The sequence below is a fragment of the Excalfactoria chinensis genome, chromosome 1, assembly GCF_039878825.1.
Source record: "Excalfactoria chinensis isolate bCotChi1 chromosome 1, bCotChi1.hap2, whole genome shotgun sequence".
NCBI classification, from domain to species: domain Eukaryota; kingdom Metazoa; phylum Chordata; class Aves; order Galliformes; family Phasianidae; genus Excalfactoria; species Excalfactoria chinensis.
In genome coordinates, this window is record NC_092825.1 from 75,596,130 (window position 1) to 75,611,045 (window position 14,916).

General features: G+C 46.3%; 1 protein-coding gene across 1 annotated transcript in view; it reads right to left on the bottom strand.

The window, feature by feature from the left end:
* Positions 1–3,664: 3,664 nt before the first annotated feature.
* Positions 3,665–14,916, bottom strand: part of GTF2E1 (general transcription factor IIE subunit 1) — a 47,752-nt gene continuing 36,500 nt past the window's right edge. Inside the window, exons 4-5 of the mRNA XM_072336684.1 lie at positions 10,062–10,306; positions 3,665–5,338 (exon numbers count right to left, since the gene is read on the bottom strand). Coding sequence (XP_072192785.1) covers positions 4,908–5,338; positions 10,062–10,306 — 676 coding nt within the window. The 3' untranslated portion in view covers positions 3,665–4,907. The remainder of the gene's footprint in view (positions 5,339–10,061; positions 10,307–14,916) is intronic.

A 14,916-nucleotide genomic window follows, 5' to 3' on the forward strand; every position in this document is an offset into this window, starting at 1 on the left:
GATGAGTGCCCCGCTTATGGTTCTCCTGATACAGGAGATGCAGATGCGCTCTCTCTGCATCCATGAGTGGCACACCCTGGGAGCTGCTCTTTCAGTGCTATCTCCTGTGCAGTGCTTCTGACCACCTCAAGAAATGTGCTTCCAGGCACAGTGTTTGTTTGCTTTGTTTTCAGTATTTCTAATGGCTTGACTCACACCTTTCCTGGGGCAGACCCCCTTAGCTGGTAAATAAGCAGTCCCATACTGAACCCGTTAGTGGCTGAGTCAGAGGTGTGTTTTTAATGCGGAGCTGAACCCCTTTTTGCAGCTCGCTGCTGCCTGGTGTTCTTGCACCAAGGTTTCCAGCTTGATGAAAAGCAGAGGCGGGTCTCTTGGATGAACTCAGAGCACATTACCCCACCTAATGGGCTCAGAGGCAGGGGAATATGCCAGGCTAAATGGATGGAGAGCCGCGGCTCTCTTCAGCATATTGTGTTTTTCTTCGCTTCTGTATGGCACCCATGTGGCCTGGGAGAGTGCGTGGAAGGGAAATGTCTTTCAAGATGCATCACGTTCTAGAGGCCGTGTTTCCCTCCAACCTTGGCTCTCTCCAGTCTCCCCCATTGTAATGGGGGCAGCTCTCATCTCCTGACATCACTGGGAGGTTTGGGAGATGTTCAAAGTACATCTCCTTGGAAGGAAGTGTTGCTCGGAAAGGAAGAATAATGATGGTGACAGAGCAGGGAGAGCAGATACATCTCCCCTGAAAGATTTTACAGCCTGATTTGCATTTAAAGAAAAAGAAAAAAGTTAGAAGCAGCAGGGAAACATGGTGAGAAATTCAGCAGCTCCAAGTATTTCAAAGGGAGGAAAAGAATAAGGGGAAAGGGAAAAAAGAACAGATAAAATTCAGTCATACTGAATCACACCTAGCTCAAGAAGCAGCAAAGCCCGAGTGCTGGGGGCTGGCCAGCCTGGGGCTGATGCTGGTGGCAAAACAAGCAGAATGACCTGTGCTGTCATTCTCCTGTATGGGAAAGGTTGGTTTGGATGCTGCAGCTCAACCAGACCCAAGTCAGCTGCTGGCCACCATTACGTGGTGCTGGCACATTATTGCTCCCCCTCCCAGCAGTGTGTGTTGAAGGACATAGGAAAAGCACTGCCACTGTGGAGGATCAGCTTACCAGGTGCCCCTGAGCCAGGTCCTCACACTGTTAACAGCTTTAGCCCATTGCAAAATCACCACTGCTCACCCCCCTCTCAGCAAGCAATGGCGTGGAAGGTACTAATGGATTCTAGGTGAAAAACACAGAAGCAGCTTTAGCCACATGGGTACGCCCTGCTCCCTTTTCCTCTCTGCCAGTTGCGCGTCTCTGCACACCCATGTTCCTGCTCAGCACCACCTGGTTTCAAGGCTATGACCCCAGCACCCAGCAGGGTCTGCACATCTCTGGCTGCATGCAGGCAGCGGGCCCCAGGGCACGGTGGTGGAGCTGAGCTGCAGTCTGTGCTGCACCAGCCCAGCCCTGCTGCCACCTCTGCATCAGCAGCAGCGTTCAAAGGCATGGAAATCAAATTATATTTAGGTCAGGAATGTGTTTGAAGCAAAACTACCTATTATATTTAAAGCATCTTGTTTAGAGATTCTCCGCTGCTGCCAGGATGGCTGCTGCTGCAGGAACTCTTGCTGTCTTTAATACGATCCTAATGATGCAGGAGGAGCTTCCAGAATCTGATTGTTGTTTAGCCATAAATTAAGTTCATTCTCTCTCTTAGCCTAATTAATGATGCTAAATAAGAAGCCACCTGCTGGCAGCTCGTTAGGTATCCCAAACAGTGACCAAGCCAGAGACCCAGGTCCTGCCCGGCCATCCCTGGAGGTGCTTACAGGGATGTGTGGATGCGGCACAAAGGGACACGATATTGAGAGTGATGACAGGACATGTGTGGGACAACCAGGGGATTGGTGGTGGATGAAGGAAAGGCTGTGGATTAGTCTACCTAGACTTCAGCAAAGCCTTTGGCATAGCATTCTGCTCTCCCACAGCATGCTCCTGGAGAAGCAGCCCATGGCTTGGACAGAACACTCAATGGTGGGTAAAAGCTGGCTGGAGGGCCAGGCCAAGAGTGCTGCTGAATGGAGTTAAATCCAGCTGGTGACCAGTCATGAGCAGTGCTCCTCACTGGTCAGCACTGAGGCCCAACCTGTTTAATCTCTTTACTGATTATCTGGATGAGAGAATTGAGTGTGACACCAAGTTAGGGGGAAGTATTGATCTGCCTGAGGGTAGAAAGGCCCTACAGAGGGATCTGGACAGGCTGGATCCATGGACTGAGGCCAATGGGATGAGACCAAGTGCTGGGTTGTGCACTTTGGTCACAACAACCCCATGTATTGCTATGGGCTTGGGGCAGAGGCTGCTCGGGGCAGCACCTTCACCAACCTGCTGTAAGACAGGGAGGATACCGTGCTCCCTGCCCCACAATGGGAGCAGATGGAGGCTCTCGCATAGGTGGGATAGGTGCTGGTGTTAGGGCTTTTGGGGTCAGGAGCACAAGAAGCTTGAGGAACCTGTTATCTTTTCCAGCTTGAACTGATGAGCACACTCATCAGATAACATGCGCTTCAGGCTAAAAGCAGACACGGGAATGGTTTGAATGAGGTTAGCAGAACAGCCACACAGGAAGGCTTCAGAGCTGGAGCACTCTCTGTATTATTTGATTAGCATGAACACAGCTCATGCGGTCCAGCGGCTGGAGGAAGGCTGCAATGCCTTCCTTCCTCTAGACATCTATCTAGTACCTATCTAGTACTAGTACCAGCCTGCTGCAGCTAGAAAACCTACAGCTTCATTTTTCAGACTTAAAAACCACTGGTGTGCTATGAGCACAAGTAGCTGCATGGCACTCAGGATTAGTTCTCAGTTTCTATCCTTGGATCTCTGTAAAAGGAGCTGCTTTTCTCCAGGGTTAACCTTGAATTCAGATTAGATTTGAGACAGAACTGGCAAAGAACTTTCTTTTTTTTTCCTGCGAGCTGCTCATTGAGTCTGACTTATCAGCTTGATTCTAGAAGCTTGATATGGATCCATCTGTGCAAGAGCATCATTTTAGCTGGGAACAAATGTCAGTGAGGCCTCTCCATAGCAAAACTCTAAAAGAGAAGGGAATGGAAGCGCTGATCAAAGGGGCCCACACAGCACTGCTCTAATCAAGTGTCCTTTCCAGAAGTGTGGAAGCAGGAAGCATCCGTGGAGCAGAGCAGAGATATAGTGTGGGATTTAAAAGAGTCCCAAAGGACGGCCTCAAATGGGTTGTTTTCTTGAATCAAGTAAATCAAAATGATAAGCAAAGATTTCCAACAAGACACGCAGAATCATAGAATGGCCTGGGTTGAAAAAGGCTGCGAAGATCATCCAGTTCCAACCCCCCTGCTATGTGCAGGGTCGCCAACCACCAGCCCAGGCTGCCCAGAGCCCCATCCAGCCTGGCCTTGAATGCCTCCAGGGATGGGGCATCCACAGCCTCCTTGGGCAACCTGTTCCAGTGCATCACCACCCTCTGTGTAAAAAGCTTCCTCCTCATATCTAACCTAAACCTCTCCTGTCTCAGTTTAAACCATTCCTCCTTGTCCTGTCACTATCCACCCTCGTAAACATGACAAATTGGAAGACAACAAAGGGGAGAAGTTTCCATGTATTTATTCCACTTTAAAATGACTTAAAAGCAAACTTAAAACACTTTATAACAAGGAGTTCAAAAAATCAAGAAGCTAAAAATCAAACCATAGAGGCGGCATTACAGGGTTAGCAGAACCTAAAAAGCAGAATTAGTGTAAAACAGATTTACAGTCTCAGTGAACAGCAGTCAGACTGCCTGTGTAAAGCAGCATGCAATGCTGCCCCTACACTCTGAAACACCAAATTCTTTTATCACTTTGCTTGCTGGATAAGAAAACACTACAATTTAAAGGGAAAACGTCACTTTGGGCTGGTAGAGAAAACATTACAAATACGGTATTGCTCTGTAGGCACTGGTACGTGGTCTTCTATGGAAAGAGAGCATGCCAGAGCAGAATTCGAAATCGCATGATTCCACTTAAATTAATGCAACCTGGGTGTGACTGAAAATACAAACTAGCGATGCTGTTTCTCTGGTAGTGCCTGACAGCAGCCCTGCACACAGCGGGCCATCGCTGCCCTGGAGGCTGGACAGAGCTGGGCAGAAGTGCCAAGCAGCACTGTTGGGAATGAAGGTAGCTCCTGGTAAGTCAGAGCTCTCTGACAGCTCAGATCCATGAAAGGCTTTTGTTACACCGACAGAGTGGCTGCGTGCTTGCCAAGACTTTCACTCTGTGTTCTGAGTTACTCTTGACCTTGAGGTGCTGAGGTGACTACAGAGAGAGGGGGAGCAAAGAAAGGAACGTGTTGCTGCCCAGAAGAGGGGCTGCTCAGCAGTGACTATACCATGGCCAGCGGCTGCTGGCAGGAGGTCAGCCACAAGTAATGCTCAAGCAGAGCACTACTTCCCTCTCCTCTGAACTATGCACACCTTCTGCAGAGCACTCTGACCACACCACCGAGCACTTGTGTTCTCTGAGGGCAGGGACTTGGAGCTCACTAGGACCTGCAACAAAAATAGACCCGAGCAATTGGGGGAAGGCAGCTACTCAGCTGCAGAGAGTTAAACCAGTGCTGGGCACACTGAAGTAGATTTTTAGCTCGCAAACATCCTCACTTTTCCTCCCCTACCTGTTTTGGCACATAGAGCCTTCCTGCTCCCTCTCTCTGTTGGGCAAGATGCCTGAGATCAGCAGCTCCAAGCCCCATTGTCCCTGTGCACAGGTGAGGAAAGATTCAGTCTTCTGTTTTACTAGGAAGTCTCTGGATTAAAAAAAACTGTTTAAAAAATGTTGTGGCAGGAAGCAGTTAGTCAAACATATCCTCAAACATGCGTCGCCCCATGGCTATATAAACCTCTTTTTCCTCCGGAGTCATCTGGGCCACCAGCTCAGGGCGCTGGCTCACTTGGCTGTAAGTGTGTGGACGCCCAGCCACTGTGACGGTGGGATCCTCTGCCACCACCTCAAATTCTTCCTCCTCATCCTCCTCTTCCAGCCCGTACGCCATGGTGGCTGCAGCAGGAGGACGGGGAGGAGTTTCTTCCTCTGACTCGCTCGTCTCGCTCTCGGAGTCACTGGCGTTGGCACCGGAGAGAGGAGCGGCACCTCCAGCGGCGACTGTAGAAGCAGAGGGTGTCTTCTTCTCATGGATCAGCAGGGCACGCATCACCTCTTCATTATCATCCAGAGCTGCCCGGCCCTCCTCACGCTCCTGGAAGGCATCCAGGTCCCGCCCTCCTGCAAAGAGATGCAAAGGAATGAGAGTTTCCTCAGGGAGACTGGGGTGCTGGAACTGAAGGTGCTCTGAATCTTAATTTCCCTTCTGCTGCTGTGCATCCTTGGCTGCGTCACAACCCCTCTGTGTGCCCTTAAGAGATGGAGAGAATGAAGTTTTCTCTTAACAGCCTGGAGGACTAGATGATCTTTGAGGTCCCTTCCATCTTCCAACTTCTGCCTGTTTAAAGAACTACTGGATGGGATCCCCTGGGAAACTGTCAGGTACAGAAGAATGGAACAGAGGTGACGGCTCTTTAAGGACACATTTCTGAGAGCACAAGAGCTCTCAATCCCCCAGCATAAGAATAAGTAGAGGAGGCAGGAAACCAGCATGGCTGAGCTGCTGGTCGGGCTGAGGAATTAGAAGGAAATGTACAGGCAGTGGAAGCAGGGATGGGTGGCCTGGGAAGAACACTGGGATGCTGTTCGGACATGCAGAGATGGGACCAAGAAAGCCAATGTGCACCTGGAACTGCACTTGGAAAGGGATGTGAAAAATAACATGAAGAGATTCTACAGAGACGAGTGTACCCACTCTGATAAATGAGAACAGACTTCAACAGACATGGAGAAGGCTGAGGCACTCAGCGAGTTCTCTATCTCAGTCTTCACTGCCAGTCAGGCTTCCCATAACTTATACATCCCTGAACCTCTAGCTGGGGGGTGGAGGAGCAAAATGCAACCCACTGTAAGAGCAGTGCAAGTTCAAGACCACCTATGAGACTGAATCTATACAAGTATAAAGACTATAGAATCTATAGATTCTCTATAGAATCTATACAAGTATATATACAAGGCCAGACAACATGCATCTCAGGGTCCTGAAGGAACTGGCTGATGTGGTTGCCAAGCCAACCTCCATCATATTTAAAAAGCTATAGCTGTCAGGAGAAGTCCCTGGTAACTGGAAGAAGGAAAACATCACTCCCATTTTTAAGAGAGAGAAAGGAACGCTGGGGCAATTATGGGCCAGTGAGCCTCACCTCTGTGCCTGAGAAGATCATGGAACAGATCCTTCTGGAAGCTACGTTAAGGCAGATGGAAAATGAAGAGGTGATCCAAAAAAGCCAGCACAGCTACACCAAGGTCATACTGTGCCTGACCAAACTGGTGGCTTTCTATAATGAAGTGAAAGCACTGGTGGACAATGGAAGGGCAACTGATGTCATCTACCTGGACTTCTGCAAGGTCTTTGACATGGTCATACATCATATTCTTATCTCTAGATTGGAGAAAGAAAAATTTGAAGGGTGGACCATTCAGTGGATAAGGAACTGGTTGGATGGTAGCAGCTAGAGGATTGTGGTCAACGGCTGTATGTCCAGGTGGAGGCCAGTGACAAGTGGTATCTCCCTCAGGTCTGTCTTGGGATAAGTGCTCTTCAGTATCTTTATCAATGACATAGTGGGACTAAGTGCATCCTCAGCGAGTTTGTTGATGACACCAAGCTAGTGGTGCAGTTGGTAGAATAGAAGGAAGGGACCTGGACAAGCTGGAAAAGTGGTGGCCCTGCAAAAAAGGACTTGGGTGTTTTAGTGGATGAAATGTTTGAAATGAGTCAGCAAATCTGTGCACTTGCAGTCATTAAGGTGTTACATCCTGCTTGTGTTGGTCCATTACAGAAGTCCAACTGTATCCTAAGCTGCATCAAAAGAAGGGTGGTCAGCAGTGCAAAGGAGGTGACTGCTCCCCTCCACTCTGCCCTTGTGAGGCCCCATCTGGACTACTGTGTCTAGGCTGGAGGCCTACAGCACAAGAAGGATGTGAAGCTGTTAGAGCAAGTCCAGAGGAGGCCACAAAGATGATCATAGGGCTGGAGCACCTCTCCTATGAAGAAAGGCTGAGGGAGTTGGGCTTGTTTAGCTTGGAGAAGGCTCCAGGGAGCCCTCACAGTGGCCTTCCAGTACTTGGAAGGAACTTGCAAACAGGGGGAGACAGACTTTTTACACAGTCTGATACTGACAGGATAAGGGAGAATAGTTTCAAGCGAAAAGAGGGGAAACTTAAGTTGGATATTAGGAAGAAATTTTTTACTCAGAAGGTGGTGAGACACTGGAATAGGCTGCCCAGAGAGCTGTGGGTGCCCCATCCCTGGAGGTGTCCAAGACCAGGTTCTATGGGGCCCTGGGCAGCTTGAGCTGGTGGGTGACAGCTCTTTCCATGACAGGGGAGCTGGAACTAGATGACCTTTAAGGTCCCTTCAAATCCAAGTCATTATATGATTCTATGGTTCTATGATCATGGGGAGCTTCCAGCACAGACTACAAACGCAGAGCCCAAGCCTGGCCCTACCCTGCTGAGCTCTTCATCTATAAGGATTAAGATGGATCCAAGCAGGGAGTATAAGGAAATCATGTGTTATAAAACAGCACTGTTTACAGACTGCATGAAACAGTCTGGTAGGCTCGGGGTTGCACTTATCAGGCAGGAAGGGGAAAAGTTCATTAGAGGATCATGGTGAGAGTGCGTGGGATTTATCCTGCAAAGCTGATGAAGCTCACAGCCTGAAGCCACACTGTGCAGCACAGCGTGCAAGGCTGTGTTAAAAGAGCTGCCTTTCCACATGCCAACCTGCAGCCAAGCCAGAACAGCGAGGCCAGTCTGTCTGGCTCTCTACCTGCATCTTCTATCTGAAAGGGACTGTGGTTTCCCATCTGGCAGATGCAAGACCTGTGTCCCCGTTTCAGTAAGGTTAGCTGCACAATAGCTGGGAGAGGTTTGACGAGGTTTGGGCAGGCAGCGTGTCTGCAGTTCACAGATTCAAAAGCTAAAATTCTTGCTCAAGAAGTGGCTTTCTTGCAGAAAACATCTTATATTTGCTGAGTACTGTGAGTCTTCTTAATATCAGTAAACCTACAGGCACTAAGAAGGAAAAAAAGAGATACAGAAAACCTTATGTACCAAAAAGGCCCAAAAAGTAGGACAGACTCCCCAAGGCAAACTTTCTCCCTTGCACCAAAAGAAGCTGTGTGCAAACAATTGCTGGAGTCAATGTGATGGCCTTCTGCTTACATAAATTAACACCGCTTGCCTTCTTTTCCAAGACCTGGGATGTGAGCCCCACATCCAAGCAGCTGGCACCCAAGCCTTTCCCTCCAGAGATCAAAAATGCACTTGTTGAGATGAAAAAATGCCGAGAAACAGGTAAGCTAAGGAAGGAAGTTCTGCATTTTGCACTGAAAGCAAGGGGAGTTCTTGGCTGCCCCTTGGTAAAATAAAGGTCAAAAGACCCATCTCTAACTTCATGGGAACTGTGTTTTATTGTAAATGAAGCTTTAGTAACAAGTGATGACCACAACTATTACTAATACACTGACAAAATTCTTGAAAGAAAGGAAGAGGAAAGGCATTAGGTTGGCAGCCTTATGTTTGCCTGCCTGTCTGTGATTCTACAGCACAAAAGACTTTTGTGAGAACTGTTCCTGCCATATCCAAGCAGTCAATGTTTTCATTTAGCGGCCCCAAATTTTATTCCTTCCTATTTATGACATGCAAGAGTCATAGGAATGTGTTCCAACAGCAATTCCAGGCTATTTCCACAAGCTCCCTCCTTGATCTCCAGCAGTGAGGTGAAGCAGTGATGCCATTGCACTGTGGGAAATACACTCTCCCTCCATGTTCTTCAGTGTCATCTGAGAAACATCTCTGCTGTGTACACCAAAAGTTGTCTCAAGGAACCTGTTTAAGGTGAACTGAATGTCTAGCAGAAAAACATGATGAGAACTCTTATGGCTCCTGAGTAACATCACCTGTTAGACTGCAAGAGGAGGTTCATTTAATCACCACTCTTATTTGATCTACTGGGATAACGTTATAGATCCATTTGTACTGAAGGCATTGCATGCAAACAACATCAACAGGTATCTTCTGACCATTTGTTCACATCTCCTTCTACATATAGCACTCCTCTCTTCTTTGGGTGCTAGGAAAGGAGCTATTTCAGGGTCTCACGCTTATACACAATTCCCTTTTGCCATCTTCTGTTCTTAGGGCACCAACAGGGATTATTCTATAATCCCCAAGTGACTTGGAAGACTGCCGCTATTGATTTACACTCACACAAATGACAAAAGGTCTCTCTTTCCTATTTTTAGTGTTTAAGTTTAACTAGCAAACTTAGCAATCCAGAAAGTTTCTACTAATGCCTACAAGATCTTAGCTACAGTCAGCCAACGTGTCCTCAACATGGATGAAAATAAAAGCAAAGACGATGAGAAACCAACAAGGACTCACCTGTGGCAGGCTTCCCTGCTGTGCTTATTTCTGATATACTCTTCATATAAAATATTTTGGGAGAACCAAATCACTGCTGGTAGGTTTGATAGGCTTCAAAGTCACCAAATGTTAATAAATGCTAGTTTCCAGCAGTGTCTCATTGGAGGCCAACTTTCTAGATGAAACTGAAAGACCTTCATCCAAAAGCAATAAACTCTCAAGGTACAAGAACATCCATTAATAAAGGTAAAGGAAGAGGTAACAGATAATTAATATTGCAGAAGAACAAACAATTCTATGGATCTAATCAACTGGGATTTTTTACATCTACCTACACCACAGGTGCCTTGCATGGGAGAAGGGAGCTGGCAACATCTGGAGCATTGGGACCAGCAGCTATACACATGGAGTAATGTATTTCTGGCATCACATAAGCAGAGCAGCACTTCTGCTCTGTGAATTTTCTTACCATCCTTGATTTCATCAGGATCGTAAGCCCCCTGCACTGTGCTCTCCCGTAGCCAAATCGGCCTCTCTCGGGCTGGCTTTCCTTCACTTGCAGATCTGTTAACATCCTCCTGATCTTCCATGCTGATGACAACGTTCTGGGTATACAAGTCCTCATAGGATGGTCCTTTTGTAGTCCAGGCTTCTCGATGGTGTCCACCCGTAACCCCAGCTGTCCCTGAACCAGTCCCAGCTGTACGTTCCTTGCTACAGAAAAATGAAAGAGACAAAAAACCAGAGCACTCAGAACAAGCCCCATTGCTCAGCATTGCAACGCTTAAACTAGACTATCTGCACCAAGAATTTTCATTTCTAACGCGTGGTCCAGGAATTTCTACACCAGTTTGCTGATATGGGCAACTTATGGTCTTTAATGGGATCCTACACAGAGCCATAGCAACTTCTAAAGCAGGTGCTGAAGAAAAGAAGTAATATTAAGGATGCAGATGCACTTAATATAAAAACAAATGTGCAATCCCAGAATACCCTGAAACAAAAGTCACAGCAGCAAAACTTGGTCCCACAGTAATCTACTGTTTGGTTTCTGGTCACTTTTTATGCTTTTACATAGCAACCTTATACTGGATAAAATCCATGACTAAATTTTAAGCAAGTCAGGTGATAGGAGCAAAGACCCCGCATGCTCAGTCTGTGAGACAGTAACCTCAGGGCTCCTGAAGGAGTTAACTCATCATGAAAAATATCAGTCTAACCCTTGCTTGAATGGTGAGTGACACTGCACATCTCCCCCTATTATGCAGCATATCTGCACTGTCCACGGACTGCCCTGGGAGGAGTGGGAAGTCCAGGCAGAGAAAGATGAGAGGACAGCTTCAAACCAGGGAGATGGGCTGGGCAATGGGCTTTGCATGGTGCTGAAGAGTAGGAAGGGATAAGACAGAACTGTCTTCACAGCAAAAAAAGCTGGAGGGGAAAGGTGATAACAGAATGTGAGGGTAGGACAGGCACAGTCTAGCACTCCTTTGTATTCTGAGAGGAGCTGCTGCCGGCACATTTTCCTTCAGGCTCCCTTCTAGCTCAGGGGACTGATGAAGAAAGGAAACAGTCCTGCTTGAATCTGATGGCAAGAGGGCATCAGGTGGAGTATTTTCTGCATACTGATGGAAATGAGCCGAAAATACTCTCTGGCTACAGATGCAGAAGAATGGAAGCTTTCTGCTCTCCAGGTGGGGGAAGTCAACGGTGATTATTCCTCTACTTCCGAATTGTATTTCATCTTCACAGATAAACAATAGATTCTCTGCACATTGAGCCCATCCACAACCCCTATTAGATGCCATAGAATTGCAGCCATCTGACTGCCAATGGCAAAGGCTGCTAAGGCTTTTCACGGGTACCAGACATGCCTGGGTTTCTCCTTTTTGTCCAGAGGAAATCGATGATGGATGCTAACAGTGTTCCTGCTCTGCTGCCAGCTGCTATCAGCTGAGCTGACACAAGTTGTGAGTGAGCACGGTTCACTTGCTGCTATCTACCCGGCAACCTTTCCTCCAACGGAGAAGCTTAAAATAAGGTTGCAGTTGGAGACCTGAGTAATACGCATCTTTTTAAACCAGTGAGGATTTAACCACTGCTTGACAAGCTAGTTCTGCACATTTTTTAAGTGTAAACAAGGGGGAAACACAGGCAGGTGATCATCTTTCTTTCCCAGATACAAAATATCAGCGTGCTGAGCATCGGTTAGGATTGAGGACTGTTCACAGCCTCTTAATAGTGCATTCGCTGTGATCCGACAGCAAAATACTTCACAATGTTTGTGTTAGCATCTGTCCACACGCTAAGTGCTCCTCTCCCACAGGCAGCCTAGCTAGGAAAGCTTCACAGCAACCTTGAATTTCTGGGCTGAAGGAAAAGACTCGTGCACATGCACGGCTTATATAACCTAAGGAACCACACAGAGAGACCTTCTTCCCAGTGTGTTATTTCAAGTGTTGGCACCTTTCAGTTTTCCAAGACAGGCATGTGTTCTGTGAAAAGCACCGCTCTGCTTCCCACACAATAGGAATCCGTAACCAGCGTTTCCCTGACAATTTTATGTAATCCACTTTCCTCACAAGATGCACAATGCAACTCTCCCCCAGCTTCTCCCTCTCCACGCTGCAGTGTGACAGCTAAATACTCTCTAGTGCCAAGAGCTGCCTAATAATACTTTCACACAGAGGTGCCCAGAAGTATATTCGAAATGGACTTTTTGCCCACGCAGTATCATTTAACCGCAAAATACTTACTCTGTAATGTCAGGAACAGTTCAAAATGAAGGTAACAGCTGTAAGAAACACCTACAACATGAACTACTTCAAACCAGCTACTGCAATGTGTCACATTCACCTGGAATAATGAAGATATTTTGTCGACTCTCAGACCTCAGTGAACTTTGTAAGAGTATCCCAACTCACCACATCATTTATGCAACTGCATCTCCAACCGTACTACTAGGAGTGGGCAGCCTCAAGACTATGTGACCAGCAGAATATGCCCTACTGCAAGAAGAGATCTTACTGTTCAGCACGCCCATCCAAGAGATGGGATTAAACACCCTAGATCAGGCACCTGAAAAAGGCTAGATGTGCAAGCTGCCTTACAGGCAGCACAGGGCAGATGAAGACAATGTGCTCTTACAATACTTCCTCTGTTAGATCCAAGATGCACTTCTTCACCTGGTTCCAGACATTGCACAGCCACCCTGAAGCCAAAAACTGCTCAGACAGCAGAAGCTCAGTGGCCCAGCTGTAGCTACATTTGCTCTGTCACCCATAGGTTGTTTAACCATGATGGAGGTTGCTCCATGATTGGTTAAGCTACCTTCAAATGTGATATAAATAAGTCTTAACATAGCTGAGCTATGGCCCACAGAAACCACACTGTGCAATGGGAAAACAAGTTGAAATTTTCATCTCAAGCCTGTCCAGGCTACTAATTAAAGGTCTTGCAAAACAAGGATAACTCTCTTAGTGCCGTATTTGAAACAAAGCACTCTTTCATTTAGCTGCTCTCAACAGATTCAGCTTCAAAGGAAACAACCTGTGGCCCTTGATAGCATGACCACAAAAAATGAATTCTGTGAACATTTATGCTATCTAACATCATGCTATTCTGACATAAGAAAACGAAGGGGCTATTAAAATCCATCTGTTTTAGGAAACCATGTAGAATGGCTCAGATAAAACCCATATATTTTGAAAACTACATAGGTAACTCACACTCTGCCAAGATTAAGCAAATTAATGACTCCTAGGAAAGTACAGATGGAGGTATGACCAGCTTTCATGGCAGGTGAATGATAATTGCACGCAGTTGGTGTAGTTGGTTAGAGCTTCAACAACTGCAAGTTGCCTGTGTCTGTGCAGAGAGAAGATGTGGGCGCTTTGTGACCTCTTCTGTCTGTTTCAAAAACATCAAAAGTCAGTTCTGCCAATGATTTCAAAAACTCAAGACTCTATGAAATGGCCATATTAAATAACCCAGGATTTGGCACTTAAAAAAAAACCAACCTCACAGCAATACTTTCATGCAATTATCTGCCTTGAATTAATAAGAGTTAATAAATAATTAAATCATCATATGTGCTGAAGTAAGTTGTGCTCAAGAAAGGATTAAAAAATGCTTATTTATTTTGTCATTCCCTGCTTGGAGTAATTAATCATTTACAGTGTTTTTTAAGTATTTAAGAGTCAAGCAAGTGGGTGCTCCTATTTAATCATGGGTCTGTACCAAGCTTCTGCTGTGCTGACTTTCTGTGCACTGAGACAAGGTAGCCATGGGGAAGACTGAGAACTGACCCTTTTTTTGGTGGGGTTATCCCTGTTTTAGTACACAAACTACAGAACATAGCTTGTAAAGCAAAATTTAGTGATTCAGCTTGGGAACAAAGGCTTCAAAGACTCCCCGTATCAACACAGACATATTGAGTGACCTTGGAAATATCTTCTCCCTGCCGTATATTGCATCTGTTTTTCTACCAGAACGATGAACAAAATTAGCTACATCCTTGGCTAGAAAAAGACTATGAATAGACAAGTAATTTTTATTATACTAATTAGAAACTGTCTAGCATTAATATATGATGAACATTCTCTCTCAAGGTTAGCTTGAAAGTAAAGAAAAGCATTTCTTGCTTGTTCTCCCATTAACTAAAGTCAAGCATCCCAAGGCACTGTGGGATGCTTCCCCCTGTGGTACAGATTTTTTTTCCTGGGCGTTTAATTATTTTTTTAAACAGAGAGAAGTGCATCACATTTCACTATAGCTGACAAAACTGACAGCTCCCCACATCTTTCTGCATTATTTAAACATCACTGATTTCGTTCAACTACAAAAGTTCTGAAGGAAAATGTCATTTCCCAAAGGCTCTTGGAAGGTTTAAAGATCATAGGATCACAGAATCATAGAATGGCCCGAGTTGAAAAGGACCACAGTGACCATCTGGTTTCAACCCCATTGCTATGTGCATGGTCGCCAACCAGCAGACCAGGCTGCCCAGAGCCACATCCAGCCTGCCCTTGAATGCCTCCAGGGATGGGGCATCCACAGCCTCCTTGGGCAACCTGTTCCAGTGCGTCACCACCCTCTGTGTGAAAAACTTCCTCCTCATATCTAACCTAAACCTCCCCTGTCTAAGTTTAAAACCATTCCCCCTTGACCTATCACTATCCACTCTCATAAACAGCCACTCCCCCACCTGACTCTCTGATTTTCTGACTATAACATGGTCAACCCCTGAAAAGAGTAACAAGCAGAAGGAAATGTGGAAAAAAAATGCCCTTATTACAAATGATGTCTTCAATCTAGTTTTGTCA